General features: G+C 36.9%; 1 protein-coding gene and 1 long non-coding RNA gene across 3 annotated transcripts; one reads left to right on the forward strand and one right to left on the reverse strand.

The window, feature by feature from the left end:
* Positions 1-989: 989 nt before the first annotated feature.
* Positions 990-17668, reverse strand: LOC136257265 (protein NLRC3-like). Of its 2 annotated transcripts, XM_066050357.1 has the most exons (5): positions 17499-17668; positions 17299-17447; positions 9612-9900; positions 6259-7284; positions 990-3916 (listed from the first exon to the last, which is right to left on the reverse strand). In XM_066050357.1, exons 2-5 carry the CDS (start codon positions 17419-17421, stop codon positions 1197-1199), a joined length of 4158 nt encoding a protein of 1385 aa, XP_065906429.1. In that variant the 5' UTR covers positions 17422-17447; positions 17499-17668; the 3' UTR covers positions 990-1196. The 2 variants fall into 2 exon arrangements, with proteins under 2 accessions (XP_065906429.1, XP_065906430.1); XM_066050358.1 differs by lacking the exon at positions 17499-17668 and having other exon boundaries at positions 17299-17492.
* Positions 4722-5191, forward strand: LOC136258379 (uncharacterized). The gene is made up of 2 exons (XR_010702767.1): positions 4722-4789; positions 5036-5191. It is a non-coding gene; the product is annotated as an uncharacterized lncRNA (long non-coding RNA).
* Positions 17669-22370: the final 4702 nt, after the last annotated feature.

The raw sequence follows: 22370 nt of genomic DNA on the forward strand, positions 1-22370 counted from the left end.
TAATTATCGCCCTCATATATATGCATACTGTAATTCGCTTTATTTTCGTGCAAAAAATTTTCGTGATAAAAATTTTCGTGTAAAAATATTTTCGTATGATTTACGTAAATGACTGCTCTATTAGAGTAGTTCGATGTTGTATAAAAATTTTCGTGCAAATTTTGCATACGAAAATTATTTTACAACGAAAAAAAGCAAATTACGGTACATAATTTTGTTTAACAGTGTTGTCCCCTGCCTCATGATCATTCAATAAAAGTATGCAACCCTCCTGAAAATATTTCTTGCTAAACACCACAATAATTATAATATCAGTATCACTATAGACAATGTTAGGAATGTGTACTTGCAGGGGTGAGGGTATTATGGTATGCATACAGCTGTATTACTAAAACGATTGCTTGACCTTTCTAGCTTTCATAGTAGATGATGATAAACACCCAATGATAGTCAGAGAGATAACAGAGACACATTCAGGATGTTTCTTCCTAAACAAGTTAGATAATTTTCAAGTTTGGGGACATTATAAAATTAATGAGTCCTTGATTAAAATTAGTAACCTAAAAGCATCTACACAGCTTACTACCTACAGGTGCAGCTTCATGGTGTTCAAAATAAGACTTCATAGTGGTCAATCTTGAAATGCATGTAATTGCAAGTAAGCGTGAACATGACTGCTCTATTACAGCATCTTGATCTTCTGTGTGCTGCAATGTTTAAAAAGGATATAGCCACAATCTTGGTGCATATTGTGTCTTAGTTGAAGGCTAACCAACAGCTACAGTTAGTTAAAGGCAGCAATTCATACAGTTAATACTTGGAAGTTTCTATAGCTAACTGTGCAAAAACATTGTGCAAGAAATATTTGCATAAATATATCCAAAAACACAAATTTGTATAAGTCATTACGGGTTGCTTGATGTGCATTACTTAAAAGGATAACTTTTTACACTACTATACTGTATACATATGACCATGTAGTATGTAGTAATGGTAACAGCAAGTGTAGTAATATAGAGGAGCTTCATTATCATTATTAACTCTTAATAATACAAATGTACATAAATTCAGCAATGTGTATACTCTATAAATCTGTGCTGCAATAGTATATAACACAGGTTACAAACATTAGGTCCAATCAAAATGTTAATGCTGTGTATATAAATGAGTGCCATCTGTGCAAGTTGAAAAGCATCCTAGGTATAGAAGGATACCATCAAACATTGAACATTTAGGACCCTTCTAGTACTATTAATGTTTTCAATAGCTTTCTTGACTGCTGTTTCTCCGTTTGTTTTTGGAAGACCTAAAGACCGTAACTTGTGATTGCTGTGAATAGCTTCTAGTATGGCCATATTGTATGAGAATGAGTCACTACAATGGTGTGTTTGTAAGTCTAGAGTGTTGAGGGCCTTGTTGCTCAAGATCATTTCTTCTACTGCAAGTGATTTAGTTATCTTATTCCCGGATAAGTATAATTGCTGCAATGAAGCATTATACTTAAGGCTGGTGCTAATAGATTGAATGCCGACATCAGATAGACCAGCACTGGACACATCTAATTCTTTCAATGTCAAGTTAGACATTAATGTAGATCCTAGTGCCTCAGCACCACTATCACCGATGTAGTTGTGTGAAATATCTAATGATTGTAGAGACGAATTAAACAAAGGTCGTGTAGTCTTGTAGTAATACTGGCGATACTGAATAAACTTGATGACATCCCTTTCAACAAAAAAGCTATTAGGGTCTAAAGCACTAGCAATTTCTTGGGCACCTTTAGAAGAAATGTTATTCCAGGAGACGTTAAGGTCTTTAATTGTGCTATTTTGCTTAAGGCATTTACCAAACACCATTGCTCCACTATCAGAAAAGTCGTTACGTGATGTATCCAATTTTCTTAGAGTTGTGTTGTGGGAAAGAGCTGAAGCAATTGCTGAAGCACCATTAACACCTATCTTATTTCCAGCTATATTTAATGATTGCAAAGTTTCATTTCTTCTCAGGCACTGTGCAAATGCATCTGCACCTGCACCAGCAAAATTATTGTGAGATATATTCAGTGAACGAATGGTAGTGTTGTACTTCATCAGGTCTGCTAGTTTTAGTACAAAATTCATTCTCAACTTTTTATTAGACATATTCAGTTGTTGAAGAAAGCCATTACTGATTATATTACAGTAGGCATTTTGTATGGAAAATAGACCATTGCCAAAAATATAGATATGCTCTATTGAAGCAGTTTGTGCCTCGTATGTAGCAAAGAATCGCTCCAGGATAAGCATTCCAAAATCACCAAGGTTACACTCCTCAAGATTAAGTGACCTCCATCTCGTAGAAGAAGTGACCATAAATGAAATCAAGAAAAAAGCATGATGAGGAAGTAGCGAAAGGCCATGCAAATCAATGCAATCGTTATAAAATATGCCAGAGAGAGTATTTGGAATCTCATCACTATTATTAGATTCAACAAAGCACTGATATAATTGCAACAGCTTTCTTTTATCTGTCAGTTTCTGCTTAGAAAAATGTTTCTGACCTGCAACAATAACATCACAGTTAGCAATATATTCTGTAAATGATGATGATTCAACACCAACAATTCCAGCAAACATTGTCCACATAATGGCAAGGCGATCATCCCAAAAGCATCTCCTCAGTTTCAATAGCTGGCTTTCACTGGGAAGGCAAGAAATATAAAAAGCAGCAAGAAAATCCTGCAAATTGCCAGGTAGAAATTCGAAACATACATCATCGGGATTACTAGATATGCAACACACAGCTGACAGCAATCCATACGAATCTGCAGTATTTGTGATTTCGGGACAATATTGCTTGATGTCCTCGCATGTAAAAATCTTTTTAGCTTGCTTCAAACTGGAAAATGCTAGATAGCCAATCTTTTTAACAACAGAAAGCACAGGCTCAGGCATATCACTCAGCCGTTTCACAGCACTGCCAAGAGATTGTTGCTCACAATTCTTCAGATTATGACATATTGTAGAAAGAACAAAAGCTTCACACAGTCCTGTCAATGATTGTGGCAAATCACCCTGCCTAAACATCCATAAAACCACTGCCAAAAAGCATGGAGAAAAACAGAGATCATTTATGATGGGGTGTTGATTAAAGTAGCCATATAAGTTATTTACTAAACCTTTTGATTGCAATGATCTAGTCATTTGGTTATTTCTGTCTTCCTTAGTCAAGCCAAAAAGCTTTAGTCGCATATCAAACAGAGAAATAAAAGAAGCATGTGGAGCAGCAAGTGGTGATGAGGTAACCAGCAGGGTGGCATTAAACGATGCCTTGCCTTTAAAAACGTTAGTAATAAAAGGTAACATGGAATTTGTGAGATAATCATCACAGCCATCAATCAAGAGCATGACATTTTTTCCATGACTACCAGCCATAGACCGTTTAATACAACTGGCAACTTCCATATTGCCATGCGTGAACAATGATAGGAATTGATGTAGTGTGGATACAAAACTAAGTCGTGGATCACAGAAATTAAAATACAGTAACAACTGCTTGTCTTGCAATATCTTACCTGCAGCCCATTTATAAGCTATTTCATTGGTAAACATGTGCCTGGTCATGCTGCATTGACTTTCAACCAGAATGGCCTTTGGAGGCTTAGAATTAGCAGGACTAGATAGGAGTAGGCCAGCTGGAGTAAGAAAAGACTGGGAATTTGGATTCCATATCTCCATATTTTTTACCCATGGCTTACTAAGTCTAATTAAACTTTTCTGGCTTTTGTAGCCTCTGTGACACACTACAGAATCCACACAAAAACTTGGTTGTAAGTTTAGTGGCCAGTTTGCTTCATCTGGTAGCACAGGTTGCTTCATCTTTAGGTACATCTCCCGTAAATCTTCGGAGAAACTGTGAATACCACTTGACAGTTGCTCTGTAAAGCAAAAAAAAACAAAAAAAAACACATAATTTATGTGAGCACAAAGGTAGTATAATGCATATAGCTAAGTACCATGTATACACGAAATATTAATTGCTTTTTCTTTATATATTTGATGTAATCACACAGCAGGTGTAAACAGCTTACGTATACAGTATATACTAACACAGATGTACTTATACAGGTACCTGTATATACTGTATACTAAAATGTACCACTTTCGCATCTTAGATCAAAGTTTAAAGCCAGTGTAGATATTACATACTGCACTGGTTCTGAAAAATTAACACAATTTGCACATATATATTTTACTAAGCTTCCTAGTACACCGTATATCTCATTTAACTGAAAATAATGCATAGTTAGTATGCAAATATCAACTCATTCATCTTATTTCCCAGATTTCTTTGATATCCTTTGCTATCTCTCTCTACCATGGTATAGTTATACTTCTCAAAATTGATTATGGGATTAGATTTGTGGCAGTAATATGACTTTCACACGAAGTTATTTGGTAGAAATAGAGTTTAGGGTAGAAATAGAGCTTTTGAAAAGGAAGTTAACAGGCTAGTTCCATCTAGATATTTGGGCACATTCATGTGCAACCACAACTTATTCATGGCTATAATATGCATATTCACAATAATTGTTATAGTGAGTACTTAAGGGTGCTCTGTACAGTTACGCGTATGGCTTCTGAGGTTAGCACAGCTGGAGTTTACTAATGGATTCCCATGGTCACCAGTAATTATCTAATTAGTCTGTGGCTTGTTTATCGCTTGGCGCACCCAACAAGAATATGTCTTTTATGATGAAATAACCTGCCACAAACGAAGAAAGAAGAGCGATATACATGAAGGAAGCGAAGTAAGTGTTGTATCTTCTTCATCGTGGTCTAATGAATATAGCGATCCGTAATTTACCGACTATCTTCCGGTTACGCAATTAAGAAACAATAACTGTGGCCACAGAACAGCTGCGGGCGCCTCAGTTTCTACACCTTGATACTAAAATTAGAACTAGTTCGTCATTTTAGACCCGATAGGCATGAAAATTTCAGATGGGCAAGCATGGTATTTATGCATTAAAAGAGCGTTTGTCGTTTTTTGATAGCTCCTTCTGGCGAAGAATGGCGTGGAGGTAAAGAAGACTGATTAGTGCCAGCACAAAAGCGGAAGAAGAGTATCTGATGACTGAGAAGCCAGAGAACAAAAATAGAAACGCACGTTTGTTTGTACAGTTTTCAATAATGTATTTTTAAAGAATCAAGTCTCTAGGGCATAAACTGTGGGACTAGTTCTAGTTTGAAGCGAAAATTTATAAGTCACCTTCTACAGTGAGTTAAGACATGGGATTTGAACTAAAATGTGCAGTAGTGATAGCTTATTGCAAATAAAAAGAGTTTAGTAGAATAGTTCAATCCATTCGTAAGTTATAGGAGAAAATACAATTTACGGGAAGCCATACGCGCAACTGTACAGAGCACCCTTAACTACATTACTAAACACGGGCACTCATGTTACAGTGGTGGATCTAGGATTTTTAAAAGGGGGTTTTTGAAAGTTGGTATAGCTGAATAAGGCATCTGATGACATTTCTCCAGAAAATTTTGAGACTTTAGAAGTTCTGAGATCGAATCTTAGGCTATTTTTAGTTACTAATTTCAATAAATCCAATGCTGTAAACAAACACTATTGCTAACTATAGGGCGAAGATGGTGACTGCAATCTGTAGCTTTGATTGCTCTATTAGAGTAGTTACATGACTGCTCTATTAGAGTATCTCAATCGTTTTTAATGCAGTGAGAGATGAAAAGTGAAGTGTTGCTGAGGGTTTAATACCTATATAAATGGTGTCAGTTAAGTGCAACTGCATACATGCTACTGAAATACAGTGATATATAGTTGTTTGATATGACAAATTGTCAGTGCAACAATGTTTATGTGCCACTGAGCTAAATTTAAAAGGGGGTTTCTTTCGAAACCCCAGAAACCCCTCTAGATCCGCCACTGTGTTATATAACAGGAAAAGCACTTGTATCCATGGTTATCACTATTATATATATATATATATATATATATACAGTAGACCCTCGGTTGTCTGAACCCCAATGTGTCTCAAGCAATGTTCAAATAAGTGAACTGTTCAGATAACTGAAGCCCATACACTCATATACAGAGCTCTGTTGAAATACTCTAATAGAACATACACTTAAGCACCCTAATACTCTAATAGAAGAGTCTTTTCTGATTTTGGATAAAAAAGGGTACGGATAAACCAGGGTCAGATAACTGAGGGTCTACTGGACATGTACAGTTACATTCATATAAACATACCTGCAACTTGCATGGGGCTCTGAACAGGCTTCACGACAGCAAAATCTTTCACCTTCATTACTGTTTTGGCATCACCTAGAATAATCTGAAATTCACTAATTTTTGCATCATCAATCAAGCTCTTCAAATCATTACTAATGGTCTTGGGAAATAGTAGCTGTTGGCATATTTGAAATGGTACTCTCCAGTAAAATATTGTTGACCCAACTCCACTAGGTCCAGGGAACATATCACAGTCCTGCAGATTGTACAAGCCTTTGACAGCAGATTTTGATTTTCGCACTGATTGGTATCTGACGACTTCTGGAAGTTCATCAACTCTAGCAGAAACATATGAACCGGATGGGAGACAATGCTCATCTACAAAAGGAATGTTACCAACCATCTGGTCATTATGGTGGCTCAGAAAATTGACATATTCTTCAACAAATTTTCTACAATCTGGCAAATCTTTAAGTAAATACTCCAACCAAGAAACATCAACCTGAGAAATGACTTCATATCTTCTTAATGCAGACAAAAAGTTGTGAGGACTATCAGTGTTATCTGAGTCATTGGGGTCAAGCCCTGTGCTTATGATAGTTTCTGTAAATTCTAGTTTGATGCAAACTTGTTTGAACTCCTCTGGGTTGCTGTTCAAGTATTTGTACACTCTACTGATCATGGAGGAGTATTCATTATCAAGCTCAGTAGGTTTAGCTTTTGTACTTGCAACATTTTTAGAAGCAATGCTCAGTTTGTTTTTAACCCAGGTGGCTTCACGTTTCAATTTGAAGCATGGCATGTATAGAATGTTTAGCAAGTCATCCCAAGTGACATCTGGTTTAATATTTAACCATTTTTGTAACATTGCAATACAGCGATTGGCATTATTCTTTTCAGCACTGAAAATTTCATCAACTTCATTATTAGATAAGCCAACTGCCTTCCCAATAAGTACCCAACTTTCGGATAGCATTGGAGCTATAGTGAGCACTTCATTTCGGGTGGGCCTGCTATACAAGAAAGCTTCCTTTCTCTTCATACCTATCACATAAACATTCTTTGTAAAGTACTAACTACTATATCATACAGTACGAAAGTACTGTATAGTAGGGCCCACAAAGGAGTAGGCATGGACCATGAAATAACGTCACCCAAAAACCAGCCTCAATTTTCCCTGACGATGATGAGGCAGTATTGGCTATGTAAAACTAAGCCCAAACAAACTTTCAGATCAATCCAAAACGCTTTCAACAAGTAGCTACGGAATTTAAAAAATATATATATTTAATGGAATTTTCTACTAACTGACTGACTGATGTCTTCAGACAAGCGTACCTAAATAACAGCTAAGGATACGGGCTTGATTTTTTCACTGCTCAATGTTGCTTCGGCCCAACAGGTGCCTTTTAGCATACCGCAGTATGTACAATACATTCTTCATGGACTTACCAGTGTCCTCCTTTGTATCCCATTCACCTTTGAAAAAAGTGTCAATTTGGCGGTAGCATGTAATGGCTTCTCTTCATAAAGAAAATCGTCCATGTTTTTCATAGTGGCTATTTTGATCGCAGAGGTGCTTTTCCAACAGTTCTTGATTCGTACTGCTGTGTAACAAGTTGAACATAGCTGGCAATGAAGCATAATGGATACTTCACTTTTCAGATGTAATTGATATAACTGGGGTGGGGCACCATTTCGTTATTTCAGTATGCGTGGATTGCAGAGGTGCTTTTCGGACAGTTCTTGATTCGAAATGCTGTGTAACTAGTTGAACATAGCTGACAACGAAGTGTAATGGATACCTCACTTTTCAGACAATAATTGATATACCTTGGGTGTGTGGCTCCATTTCAGATGCGGTATGCATGGGTTCACCAGTCATAATAATGATTTACAAAAAAGTTAACAAACAAGTACACAAAATATTCAAAATTTTCAACTAGAGTAGGGACCATAGTACATCAATAAAAAGTACTGAAACAAGCTAGAATAGTGCACGATATTAGATTATAGTCAGGGGCGTAGCCAGGATTTTTTGAAGGGGTGTTCCAACATCAGTATTGAGTTACCAGAAGTAGGGGTGTGGAAGTGCAGCCCCAAGCTGCTGAGAGACTTTCAGTATTTTAATTATGCATTAATTATAATGCATATAAGTGCACCTGGGATGAAGCTAGTACTAGATAAAGCTACCTAGTGGAAACAGACAGCATAACACATAGAGACACATGTAGGCATCTGAAAGTGACAGTTATCCACCTGGTATAGGAACCATGAATCCACGGAATGACTTACAATCAAAGCATTATCAAATATGCATAGCATGGATTCATTTTGCGATAAATTACTGGAGTTCTATATCTAAACACTGCACACCAAAGCTACAGCAGTATAATGCCATGCTCAGTTTTGCTTTTAATGTTAGAATGTCTCTAATGAAGTTCATAAGTGTCCAGATTATGCAGATGTCCTCATTTTCAAGTGTCCTGATCAACAGGTTCCATTGTATATGTGACTGCTCTATTAGATAGAGCATATATACCTGACTACTTTATTAGAGTATATCGATCTTTTAACATGTTTTCAAGAGGGTTCATGTTACCTCTGTAAATCCTTCCCTGAGAGATGAATGCAAGCTTTATTAATTGTTGTGCTGTGCAATAAACTATTACTACCTCATTTTGTCTTGTCACAAGTTAGAGACTTGCTGTAAACTCAGAAGTCTAAATTTTACAGGAGGGTCCTGAACCCCTGGGAACCCCCCTCCCTACGCCCCTGATAGTAAAACAATAAGAAGTGTCATATCCCTACTGTGCATTTTCATTATGGTATCTTGAGCACGGTAGGGATATACTTGTATGTAGAATATTCAACTGGTACACAAAAATAATGACAATTATATACAACAAAATGAATATGTACAACATGCTTAGATTTGATTTACAAACCATTCACAATAGGTCTCCTACCAAGCATTTGCAATACGTACAATGGATTAGCCATACTCAAGATATCAAATGGTAGTGTATAACACCACCATTAATGGGACCGCGCCTGCAAAAATATGGCATGTGGGCACATAAAATTTGCATACGCTATCAAGCTTTCATGTGTCATAACTTTCTAATTCATAACGCAAATGGCCTTTCAATTTCATCACATTTATAATGCAAGTAAAAGAATGTTCCATATACTTGATCAAAGTTCCCTGTGTTAAATATAGGAACATAATGCTCTGCTTTACTATATATTATGTGTATATGTCTGCATACACAGGGATAAGTTTTGGTGTCACTTTTACTGACAACAAAGATCATTCATACTGACATTAACCACACACTAATAACTACACACCATGTACAATTCATTACTTTTAAGAGACTTTTCTTCTATGCTATCAGCCAGTAATGCATTTCCAGCTGCTCTAAACACCTTAGACAGTGCAGCAAATGTAGCAGAAGATCGACATTTCTTTTTCCATCGCATCAAAACATTAATCTTCTGCGCAAGATAATCTGCCTGACAATCTTTTTTAATTTCTCTGACTTCTGGTTCTGTGATTGACAAGCTAGCCCATAGGGTCTCCCAATCATTTAACTCTTTAGCGATCTCTATTAAATCTTTGTCTGTACAAAGTTGACTAAGTGACCCACTTTGCTTCTGTAAAACAAGCACATACATAAAAATACATTAATGCATGTATTACAGTAGAACCCCTATTATCTGAACTAATTGCAGGAAGGGCATTCGTGTACTGTATAACAACAACTATAGGAGAACTAATATTTTGCGATTTGCCATAAAATTGCAGTTGGTAAAAATTTAAATTGGCGAAATGCTCTCACTGAAAAATTGGTGGTGCACATGAGTGGTATAAAGACAAAGTGTGTATGCTGTAGTGTATAATCATTTTTGTGCTAAAATGTTATGGATTCAGTCACTGCATGCATTTAGTTGCTGTTGTGATTGAACCAAGTTTGGATCTGACCAGCTTTAGAGAATATCCGGGTCCTGCTCCGCCCCAATTTGTTTTGTAGGCCATGCCCACTCATCAGGATCATTTGCTATCTGTAAGCATACATAGAGTCTCACCCATTTATTATTGGCTATGCACGAATTCATGTCTGTTGCTATCTGCAAGCTTATGTGGAGCCACACTCACTAATCGAGTGTACAAGTTCTAGTCTAGTCCATAAACCACTCCCCTTTGCATGCGTGGAACCATGCTAATTTACCAACAAGGTATATTTAAGTTGTACCCAAGAAACCTGTTTCAACAACTGCTATCAACAGCTTGGACACAAGGTATGAAAATAATACTGACGAAATTTAAACTTGGCGGTTTAGTAATTAACACCAATTCACCAAATTTAGTTGATATACGTACGGTATTTAAAAATCAAACATCCATACATTTTATTAAACATACACTTGTTAACAAAATACTCTAATTGAGTAGTCAATTTGGCATAGGATATTCAGTTCACATAAATGAAGTTCTACTGTACACTGTATTTACATACGTAGGTTCATCTATTAAGTATTATAATATGTACGTATGTACTGTAGGTCTACACGAAGACCATTTTTAAGGATTTCAAACAGAAGCCAAGTTGATGCTCATATCTAAAGTCATCTACGTACACTGTGGTTAAAATTTTTTTTGTCATGTGTTCTAAAATATTAGTATAGTAGCATTTAATTCAATAGGTCCATTAATACTGTCAGATGGTCCATAGTAGTTCATGAAAAACGAGTATACACTTAATATATATGTGCACTTAACCACCAGACTCTACAGTATGCATGCAACAATTTTCTTAAGAAACTAAGAGTGCCTTTCTCAAAGTGCTCTATTGGTGTCAAATGAACCTTTGTAAACAAGTTGATGTTGAACTGAAAACCAGGCGCCATGCAGCTAACTCATCTGGAATTAACCAACTATGTATTACCATAGATTATTATATTTCCTACCTTATATATAATCTATGGTATTACTATGTTTGCAATAATACGTAATTACTTAATTGAGATTTACCATTTATTGTAATTATGGATTTCATAATTCTAAATTTTCATAATTCTTCAATTACGTTGCTATGCACTGCTAAGCAAACAAACCGCTATTACGCAAAGAAGTATCTTATATAGTTTGACTATCGATATTATTAGAAAACTAGGCAAACACCCCCTGTCAAAGGTGAGTTGAGAGAGTGCATGCAGCTTTAACAAGTGTTGATACGTTGCATATGTACTTGCAAAGCTTTGCATCCAGTTAGTGCTATTAAATTAATTAATTACTTAGAAACTTGTGCTATTACTGATTTTAATTCCATAAAATGTTATCAATTGGTTGTCAATTGTAATTTCTAGCATTCCGTTTACCATTTTGCAACTCATCAATCACTACATATTTTATTATTAAGGACATGTAACTCCTAAACCCTCACTAATTCCAAGAAGTATCTTCTCAACTATTTTGTTTACAGATTATCTTTTTTTATAAACATTCTTTACACAAAGCCTTAAGGCTAGCTGCTCTTCAATTTTGTACGCATTTGAAAGGAGCACGTTTCCTCTCAACTTGAAGGATTATTGGTAATTTAAGATTCCCACTCTGTGTTGCCATATGTACTGTAAGTGTCCATAGACCTCATCAAGTGAGATGTTCACAAGGTGTTCAGAAACCTGCATTTCAAATTGGCATGAACAACTGCCTGGAAATTTAATACAGTTGTAGGCAGAAATACAGGAGTGGCCATTGGTACAGCTCCGTATCATCTAAATATAGTCTGCTTACATGGTATTTATGCAGAACATGTGTATTATCATGAAGTCATCCTCATAACTTAAGTATGCACCAAGCACACTATAGAAAAGGTGAACTAGGGTTGGAAGGCATGAAAGGTCCATCCCACTGACCATAGATCACCTACAACTCACCAAAAACTTACCTTCATACAGACAGCGAAAGAATTATGTACGCTGGACAGGCAAATCTCGGTTAGTATTAGGATTATGGTTGCAATCGCTTTTGGTTTCTACTTTGACCAGGTGTTGTGGTATAGTACGTATAGGTCATGTGACTAGCAAACAAATAGCAACAGTCAACTACAGGGAACCAGACATATGCTGTCTTTTCTTATGCTACTCCTCAAATCCGCAGATAGGACACATTATTGTTCAACTATCCCTCTAGGGACGTGCAAGGAGGTAACCAATTAGCCTGTGGCACAGGGAGTCAAAAAAAAAAAACAATGTTGAATGTAGAAAAAAAATCCCAGACCAGATGGTGACTGGATCCACAACAGATAGCTTGCAGTCCAGGCAAGTGCCTGAGGTGCCACGTAGCCTGGGATCCAGGACTTCCTCTGCATTCAGCCAGCACTTAGCAATTGTGACTTCTCGTTTTTCCATTAAGGGTTATCATTGTTCAACTATCCTTCTAGGGACCTGCAGGGAGGCAACAAATTAGCCAAATGCTCACTTCTGACTGATTTGTTGGACTTGTGGAACATTCAGGGTGTAGACCTATAAAAATTCCCCTAATAGAGTTAATTACACATATTTTTTTGTTTGTTAATAAAAAGATAATAATATAAATCAATAATAAAAGCTTAAACAGTGGGCAGAGAGGCAAACTGTGCCCACTGATGATGATGATGGTATTGTTGCCATTACAGAAGCAGCATTGCCACGTTGAACATCAATGGTAACATAGATAATATACGAACCATGGATTGGAAATGCCCGTATTATTTACGTAGTGACGTCATAGACCATCCTCGTTACGGTGTGCGAAAAGTTTACAGTCGTTACAGGTGGAACATTTTGCATTTCTTGTAAGCTACAAATGCGTGTTTATTGGTTACAGCTGGGTTACAAAGCACCTACACTAATTGGAGGCTGGACTGGTTATGGACACTGGCGAGTAGCAAATAACAGCGTAACAAGATGCAAGTTAAAAGGTGAAGTATAGTGTTTCATCACGGTTGGGCAAATTTCCTGAAGAAATAAAAAGTGCAGCATCGTTTGTTTGCTGTTCTTAGCTTCACTTGTAGCAGGTAGAGTGGCTTTAGCTAACCAGGTATCCAATGTTTCAATGTATACTCAGACTGTTTGGATAAAACAACAGAAAACAGGCACTATTATGGGCAATTGTTTTACCCAAGTCGAACAAGTCTTTGTCTAAAAATTCATTTAAGTCTATCAAACATTTATTTGGTTCTGGCATAGAGGCTATGTTAAGATAGCTGGTAACGATGCTGCTGAAATCACAGATACTATACTTACAAAGAATTGGCAACGCGCATAACAACCGTTCGACAATCCTCATTATGGTCACGTGAGTTGTTACGTAAGTGAGCGCGTCTATTGTCATAGATACGGCTGAGACGACAGCCATTCCCAGTGCTGTTATTCGTTATCTACGAGAGGGGAACTACTCTTGCAAGTATTATAATAACGAGTTACAACCGCAGGCCCATTTCGTCATCGCCAATGGACGAGATCCAGTGACTCGGCTGCAGCTGAGCTGTGACGGCCATTAACACTGTAATCCGAGCTGGAATCTCACCTGAAAGGTCCACGAATGGATTATACTGCTGGTATGTGATATCAATATGATGATGTACTACTAATAAACTATGATAGCGCACCCGGCGATTGTAGCTATGGAGTAAAAATCGAGGTAAAATCGATCAATCCGCCTGCCCGAGTATCACTTGTATTCCTGCATACTCCAAGTTTTGGCATACTTCTACTCCCTGCAGTTATTTCCTATTGAGTAATTTCACTATCAGATGAGTATATGAAATTTTCATGCCTCTACTTGTGAAAGATCCCATGGTTTTTCCCATTTTCATGGGTACTACACCCACAAAATCTCTAGTGCAATGAAATTCTGATATGCATTTCATTATTTATCATTATTATTAAATACAGAGAAAAAGGCATTATGCCTGTGAGTCCTGCTCATTACAATAAACAATTACATTAAGTATAAAAGTCAGTTATCAATCATAATTTTAAAATTGTCAGAATTTGACGACACTACATAATTGGGCAAATCATTCCATGAGTTGATGGCTCTTACTGAAAAGAATTTGCTGCAAACGTTCTTTTGGGCATGAGATTTGAAAAGTTTAAAGTCATGTCCCCTTGTGACACTTGGCAAGTTCTGGTGAAAGAATAATCCAAGTTGTAGATTGACATTCCCATGTAAGATATTATCATGTCAGCACGATGCCTTCAATAAGACAATGTAGGAAGCTTGAGGGTAACCCGACGTTCATCATACTCTAAACTGGACAAATCCTGAATACATTTAGTGGCTCTTCTTTGCACTCTCTCCATCCTATCACAATCTCCAATATTTCATGGCCTGTGAAACAAATCATGAAATGACTTTCATGTTACATTCGTGATTTAACGTTGATGGCATGGGTGTCATAAGCATTTCATGGTGTAATGCTCTGGTATAGTGCGTTAACTACAGTATGTGTCTGCATTGGTTGAGAGGTCAGCAACCAAGTAATTAGCACCAAATTTGGAGTGAAAGTTTTCAGATTTCAATAATTGACGTACGAGATTTAGAGCTTGTTGCTGACCCCTCGGCACTAAGTAGTTGCAACTGATCACACAAGCTGTGATAAATGTGATTGTTATTAAAATGCTGTGTCAATTTCATTACCCTCCTGAACTAGTGATTTTTCTGTGACTAAGAGGGAATTCAGCAAAACCATCTATGACATGTCTACATTTCATGGCTGTTCCTTAAGAGTACATGCTATATTGATCTGAATAATATGTCGGGTTTCATAATAGAGTAACAGCATCTTAAACAGCAATTTGTATTATTGTTACAACAATAACCATTGTTTGTCACTTTTCTAACATTTTTTATAGTCTACAAAAGGGTAGAAACATGCTATCAACAATAGTTGGTATGTGGTTGTGCTATTCAGTATACTGTGCTTATTTTGTACTGATACAGAGTCTGAACTGCATTGGAGAATACTGAACATGCGTTGAGATAGCATCAGGCAAACTCATTCATGGCTACTAATAACAGTTATTGTATTTTTCTATAATGTATGGTGTGCGTATACCTTTTGTTCATGACTGATACTGGCAACGCCAGGTTTATATGCTACCTTCAATGTGACATGGGTACATCAATTCGATATCCAGTGGACCAACTGTTTTGTTATATCCATGTAGGCTATTGATTCACTACTGTATGCACCAATATAAACTACGTTGATGTCTTACATATAGTGTGCTTCACTACTAGCAGCTTCATTTTGCTTCCACTACTCTCTCCCTCACTGCATCCAGATAAAATGACCATCTCAACCAAGTGGTGGATGGCTATACACCAGTGACTGTGACTTCAGGGGAATACATTGAGTTGCTGGATCACATGTATTGATGGCTAATGCCACATCTGAATTTGAGCTCATGCATGTTTGCATTACATTACCATAACATTAAGCTATCTTATGCTGTATAGTAACTTGCTGATTTTTCTCCCACTACTATGACAAAACTCCACAAATCAACATAACGAAATGACTTCAAAATGAGCTTCAAATCACAACTTAGGAAATATTAATTTTAGCCTCAATAAAACAAAGCGCTGCACTTTACTAATGGTTTCAAGTATTCTCTTACAAATTGTGTTCAACACAGCAGTTTTGTTTCTTTGTAAAAACTCCACAAGTGTGAATAGCCATGAGTTTCGGAACTTCTTTACGCGCTAGGTTGAGGTTTTAGGGTGTATTATGCTAATTTCCTTTATCAGTTACTCACCTAGTAGTGCTGGGCTCATTTGAAGAAGGTTGTACATCAATACAGAGAACTACCCGTGCTACGGAAGAAGAAACGAAGAAGCTTGTGCGTCTAGTAACTGGGCAGAGGGCGCGTAAAGACCATAACGAGGATTGGATATGACGTCATTATTGTTTTGATCGCGTGTTGCCAATCCTTTGTAAGTATAGTATCTGTGCTGAAATATTTGCTAACGTGTACCTGCCAGTATCCACCTGTATTCCCTCCAATGTCCACAGACAAGCTGTGTTCTTGTTCAGTACAAAACGCTACACAATAAACAATGTAAAAGGAATGTCCACGCCTTGAAACTAGCCTTCAAACAAGCGAGAGAAAGCCAAACAGCCACCCAGTACATTTCAACAAATTTTCCAATGTATTGGCGCACCGTAACTAGGATAGGGTAACTAGGATAGGTAAATAATTTCACGGGCGTTTCCAATCCATGTTCGTATATTATCTATGATGGCAACCTTTTGAATCAAAAATTGGGTGGCCCTATCTTTTTTTTTTTTTTTTTTTTTTTTATATATATCCTCCGGCCCTAATGGCACTCCCATCCTCCCACACATCTCTATAGAATGCTAAGAAAGTATTTGAAAAATTAGTTATAACCTACAGAAAAGAACCTACACAGAACCTACAGCATGCCCAGGGTTCAATGGGCAGGCAGGTGCCCCTCAGCAACAGCAAGATCAACTACTGGAGGCACACACGGACACTTGGATCTTGAGCGTGATCCCCTGATACACATAACTGAAGAACGGAGCAAGGAAAACCCCAAACTACAACGGAGCCAGCCCATCACCACAGAATATGGGGAATTCCACTTCTCGGTCAGCAGGCGGGCAAGGTGTTTATAAGTGGTGGTAGCAGCCCTTCACATGCCACCTGAAGTGGAAAAAACAAGGGGGATAAAACTCCCATGCTCCACCTCCCGAATCCGTTCCTCATAAGCACGACATTTCTCTAGTTCATGTTTTCGAAAAGCAGTAGATAGCGTAGAGGAACGATTAGAAGCTGCAAAGCAGTTAAAAACCCTCACATCAAAGAACCCTCGCCACAGTGGCCCTATTATCACCAGACTGTTCCATTACCCGTGAACCTATCCGCCTCACTAATGAGCGTGCATTACACAATATTGGGTATTTCCTCAAATCAAAATCATTTCAGTATATGTATAACAATTGACAAAGTGAGGCGTTGGTAACAGTACAACGAAATTACCTCTTCCTGGACCTCTTCCGGTACATTCTCAGCTCCATCGAGACTGGTGATAGCATCTGTAGAAGATTCCCTCTCCTCTTCATCGCCGTTTTCTACTTGTATTGAAAGGTGTTCTGAAGTCATACTCAGACTGTTTCTTTATGAATACACTAAGATTTAATTTATGTCCATTATATTTAATACTAATACCACAATCGAACCTTCCTACGACACGGTGAGCTGTTCGAGTGAGTGAGATAACTTTGGTGGGACGAAGAAGACGTCAGATCAGTGTAGCTAATGAGTATAAAGTATAGTCATAGCACTAATCACGCAGGGTAATTTATGAATGCAGCTGTAAACGCCGCTTACCCCAAAAAAATGCTTACGCGCTATTTTAGGGGGCGTTTATGTGGTAAACTTTCTAGTTTGCACGAGGTATTGATGCACCACAGCAAAAGTCAGACCTGCTCACTATCTAGAAGTATTTAAATATTGGAGCGAAGTGGTGTAATACTGAACTTAAAGTTTTTTTCCACAACACAAAATAGCTAACTGACACTACACAATGTGAGCCATAACCTACTTATTTTATCGGACTATATCATTAACAGTTGTGTTATTAATAAGGTTACCTCTAGTAAATGCCTTGGTGTCACAATTACAGACAATCTCAGTTGGAGTAAACACGTCTCCATTATTACAAGCAAGGCACATTCAGTTCGTGGTTTTTTACAAAGAAATTTAAAGCAGTATTCCACTACTGTGAAATCAAAGGCTTATCTAGCATTTGTCAGACCTATAGTCGAGTACACTGCAGTTATCTGGCCCCCACATACAAATTCTGATATAAATACTTTAGAAATGGTACAGCGAAAGGCAGCCAGCTCAGATTTGTTTTTAATGGCTATTCATCTTATTCAAGTGTAACAGCCATGCTACAGGAACTGAAATGGAACTCACTACAAGACAGAAGAATTCAGTCCAGATTGAACATGTTTTATTATTATTATAATAATTGCAGGACTCTGAAAGAGTATACGTGCAATATAGTATGTAGTTAAGTAGTTAATTAAGTATAAAAAGAATTATAAATTATAAATTGTTTAAGAAATCAGTAGCAGATCTACGGAATGCTTCAAGGGAATCCAAATTAACAACTGAGTCAGGTGAACTATTCCACAATCTGACAGTAGCTGGGAAGAAACTGAATTTGTGTATATCAATTCTTGAAAAAGGTGTTTGATATCTTCTATTGTGCCCTCTAGTAACAGTGTCGATGAGAGATATCTCATAGGGTAGTTCTAGTGCGACAGAACCTTGCAATATCTTATAAAACATCATCAGTCTACTTACTTGTCTTCTAACCTCCAAGCTACACCATTTAAGCTCATTCAAGATACTGGTAACACTACTTGAAAAATCATAATCAGACACCACAAATCTGGCAGCACGTCGCTGAACACTTTCAAGCTTCTCAATGTTAGTCTTAGTATATGGTGCCCAAACTATTGATGCGTATTCTAGTATTGGTCTCACATACAAGAAATAGGCTTGGCTTCGTATTTGAGAATTACAATGATACAGATTACGCTTAAGAAGCGCCAATACACTATTAGCTTTTCTGCAAATAGTGGTAATATGTTTGTTAAAGTTCATCTTAGAGTCCAATATCACACCAATTAAGGTATTTTGCATGACTAACCATTCTTAGTTGATTATTGTACAGGAAATAGCTTGTGGGTTTTGGATTACTTAAAGTAACTTGTAATACTTCACATTTATCTGTGTTAAATGTCATCATCCATTTATTAGCCCACTCTTCAATTCGTAACAAATCCTCCTGTAAGAAACGACTATCATCTGTAGTATGTATCGGTCTATAGAGCAGACAATCATCAGCAAACAAGCCACAAGAAGATGATACACAATCAGGTAAGTCATTAATGTAAACTAAGAATAACAAGGGTCCGAGGACAGTGTTCTACAAAATCTAGTGGAAGTTGACTTCAACTCTGATTTGCTCCCTTCTGAAACACCGACTAGAGGCCACCAATTTAAGTTTAGACAACTTCAAACAAGAATTAATTCATTTCAACACTCCTTTTTGCCAACCACAATCCGTGATTGGAATTCTCTGCCAGCTGATGTAGTTACCTCTGCTAGTTTAGATAACTTTACTGACAAACTGAACAATTTGTACATGCACTCATTTATGAGGTTCAGTGCACAATAAATAAATACACCCACTGTGTGGTATCTATGCTTACACAGTGACAGTCATCCATCTGCACGAGTATCAAGAAACTATAGAAAAGTAGAGTAGGTGGGTAGCACAGTGGTTAGCACATTAGCCTAACAATCTTGCAGCCCAGGGTTTGTGCCCCCGGATAATTGCTATGGAAAGTAGACCCAACTATAGAAATTATTAATGCCTCACCAACTTCTCTGTCATACATATTTGTGTACATATAAAAATTAAGTGTTTGCAATGGACTATAAGTGTGCATGAAGGAACAATGAACAAATTGCAGTTGGTGTGGTTTTTGATGATGCTTACAATTTTTATAATAATTCAGTACCATTTTGTTATCAGGTTTAAATATTGTACATTTTTCAGTACATTCATGATCATGATTAAGTTGATTTTTGTAATAGTGAAAGTAACCATCATTATTAGAGTCATAACCGTACTGCCAATCATTGTAATTGTTAGCCTCCTTATCTGGTAAACAAAATAGCATTATTTTGGTAACAGTTATGAGGATATTACCAGAAAATCCAATGCAAATATTAATGATGGATAGTCTAGTGGAAAATTCACAATCTTTTACCAGTACTGTTGTATCATAAGACATGTTGATTTACTAAATTTCCAATGTATGGTTAATATCATTCATGTATGGACTACTGTAAAACTATCAATAACTTACACTTAGAAAATGTGTAGCATTGTTGGGTGAATTGTCATATTGTATTAGTAGGAAACTTGACAACAATTTTGTCATGTTTCGAATCACATTAATGAATTTCAAACTATAAGAATAGTCTACTTGGCCATACTGTGTCACTCTGAGCATGTCAATTTGATATTAATGCTATCAAGAACAAGTAGTTAAAAATGGTTTACTTTTCTTGCTGAATAATTATCACCAGGTAAGTTTCATCACAATAATTTATTAGCAATAACAATGTTACTACTACCAACCACTACAATACTAGCAAGTGAAGTACACTTAATAACACTATTGATTACCTCATTGGTTCTGTTTCCAATAAGTGATAAATTACTAACATGTTGTATGATCAAGTCAGTATTATTGTCCTGGTAGGAAGTGTAGTTGAGTGTGAGAGGTGAAGTATTTGTTGGTATTGTTGAGGCAGTGTGTTAGTGTATAAGTGTTGTTATTGGTAGTGTAGTGATCATCAGGTATCACGTAGAAAACAGCAGAAGATGCTTTGTGGAGCAGTGATGCTAAAATCAAAAATTATGGAAGATGAAGGAACATCGAGGAGTACTTTCAAAAGTGATATTTTCTAATGAATATAATTATAGCTTTCAATGTCAAGAATCTACAGAATAAACTATTCTTATAATATTATTATACATACAGGATGAGCATTATTATTAATTTTATAATATCAAATGGGGCAAGTAGTCAAGATACTTCACTTCAGCAACTGTGCATGCACCAGGTGGTCATAGCACAGTTAGCTAACATGTAACAGTCAGCACACCCTAAGGTGGGAGTACTCTTTTAGGATATAGCATGTGATACAAGCACTGAGTATATTTGGTGTGCATAAATAACACTGGTGGAAAGTATATATAGGCATAGCAATTGGGGAGGGGGATGTGGATTAGTGCCCCCACTCTTAGTTTAGAGAGGCCCTCCACTATTAAAGATTGATGTACTCTAATAGAGCAGTCAGATACAGTCAAGTGCTCTGATAGTTTAGGCAAAATTATGATGAAATTAATTTTAATCTCAAAGGGCAAATTTTCTTGTGGAGGCATGCCCCCTAGACAACACATGTTCTACATACTGAGTGTATACAAAATTGTATCAACCAGTAGGCCTGAGTCAAATGTACTCAAAATTTTGCCCAAAATGCTTTCAGGAATTTCCCAAATTTTTCACCTATTATACTCTTTAGTGCTCTCATTATGCTTGCATTATGCTCCTAAGTTAGCAACATTTCTTACAAGTATCTTGGAACATTTTAATCAGTGAATGCTCTATTAAAGTATTTCACTACAAAGTGACTGTTCTATTAGAGAGTATTGATCTAAGGAGCTATTTACAATACATTTGTGTGCTCTATTGCAGTTTGCAGTTTCCACTGACTGCTCTATTAGGGAGTATCAATCTATTTTCATGGAATTAAGTTTAAAATATGCGCTAGTATTTATGCTGGCATAGCACTCCAGTCTATTATGTTTTTTTATTATGCTGGCATATTTGATGCAGGCCTATCAACCAGTCACCATCCTGTTTAGCTCCCTCACTTTAAATTTATTATGTGGCTATGTCTCTAATGGAAAGCCATTTGTTTCTGCAGATGATTTTTGTGTTAACAACTAGGTATTTTTGACACCCTTTATCCTTGATGGATAGATAACAACATACAATTACAAATTTGTTCAATAAGTGAATTTTATTGGATTTCTGTGTTAATATAATATCATACAGGGCAAGGAAATACAGGGCTTTCATCAGGGCTTACCCAAGGCATGGAAAAAAACCAACCACCCACAGTAAGTGAGCATAAGTTTGTACCCGGTATGCTTAGTATTCATAGTGATCCCAAAACCCTTGCAACAAATTTCTATGAAAATTTAAAGAATTTTTTTTCCTGTTAACCGACTGATGTCTCCAAGAATATTACTACAGATAAGCTACAGGCTTGATTTCTTCACTGTTCGGTGTTGCTTCAGCCCGAGATGTGCCAATATGCCAATTGCAACAGCTAAAATGCACGCATCATGGACTTACTTTTGCATGACCTCCTTTGTGTCCCATTTCTTTCTCCACTACCATGTATGTAGGTATTTATTGATGGTAACGTGTCATGGTTCAGTGGCTTAAATT

The sequence above is a fragment of the Dysidea avara genome, chromosome 6, assembly GCF_963678975.1.
Source record: "Dysidea avara chromosome 6, odDysAvar1.4, whole genome shotgun sequence".
NCBI lineage: Eukaryota > Metazoa > Porifera > Demospongiae > Dictyoceratida > Dysideidae > Dysidea > Dysidea avara.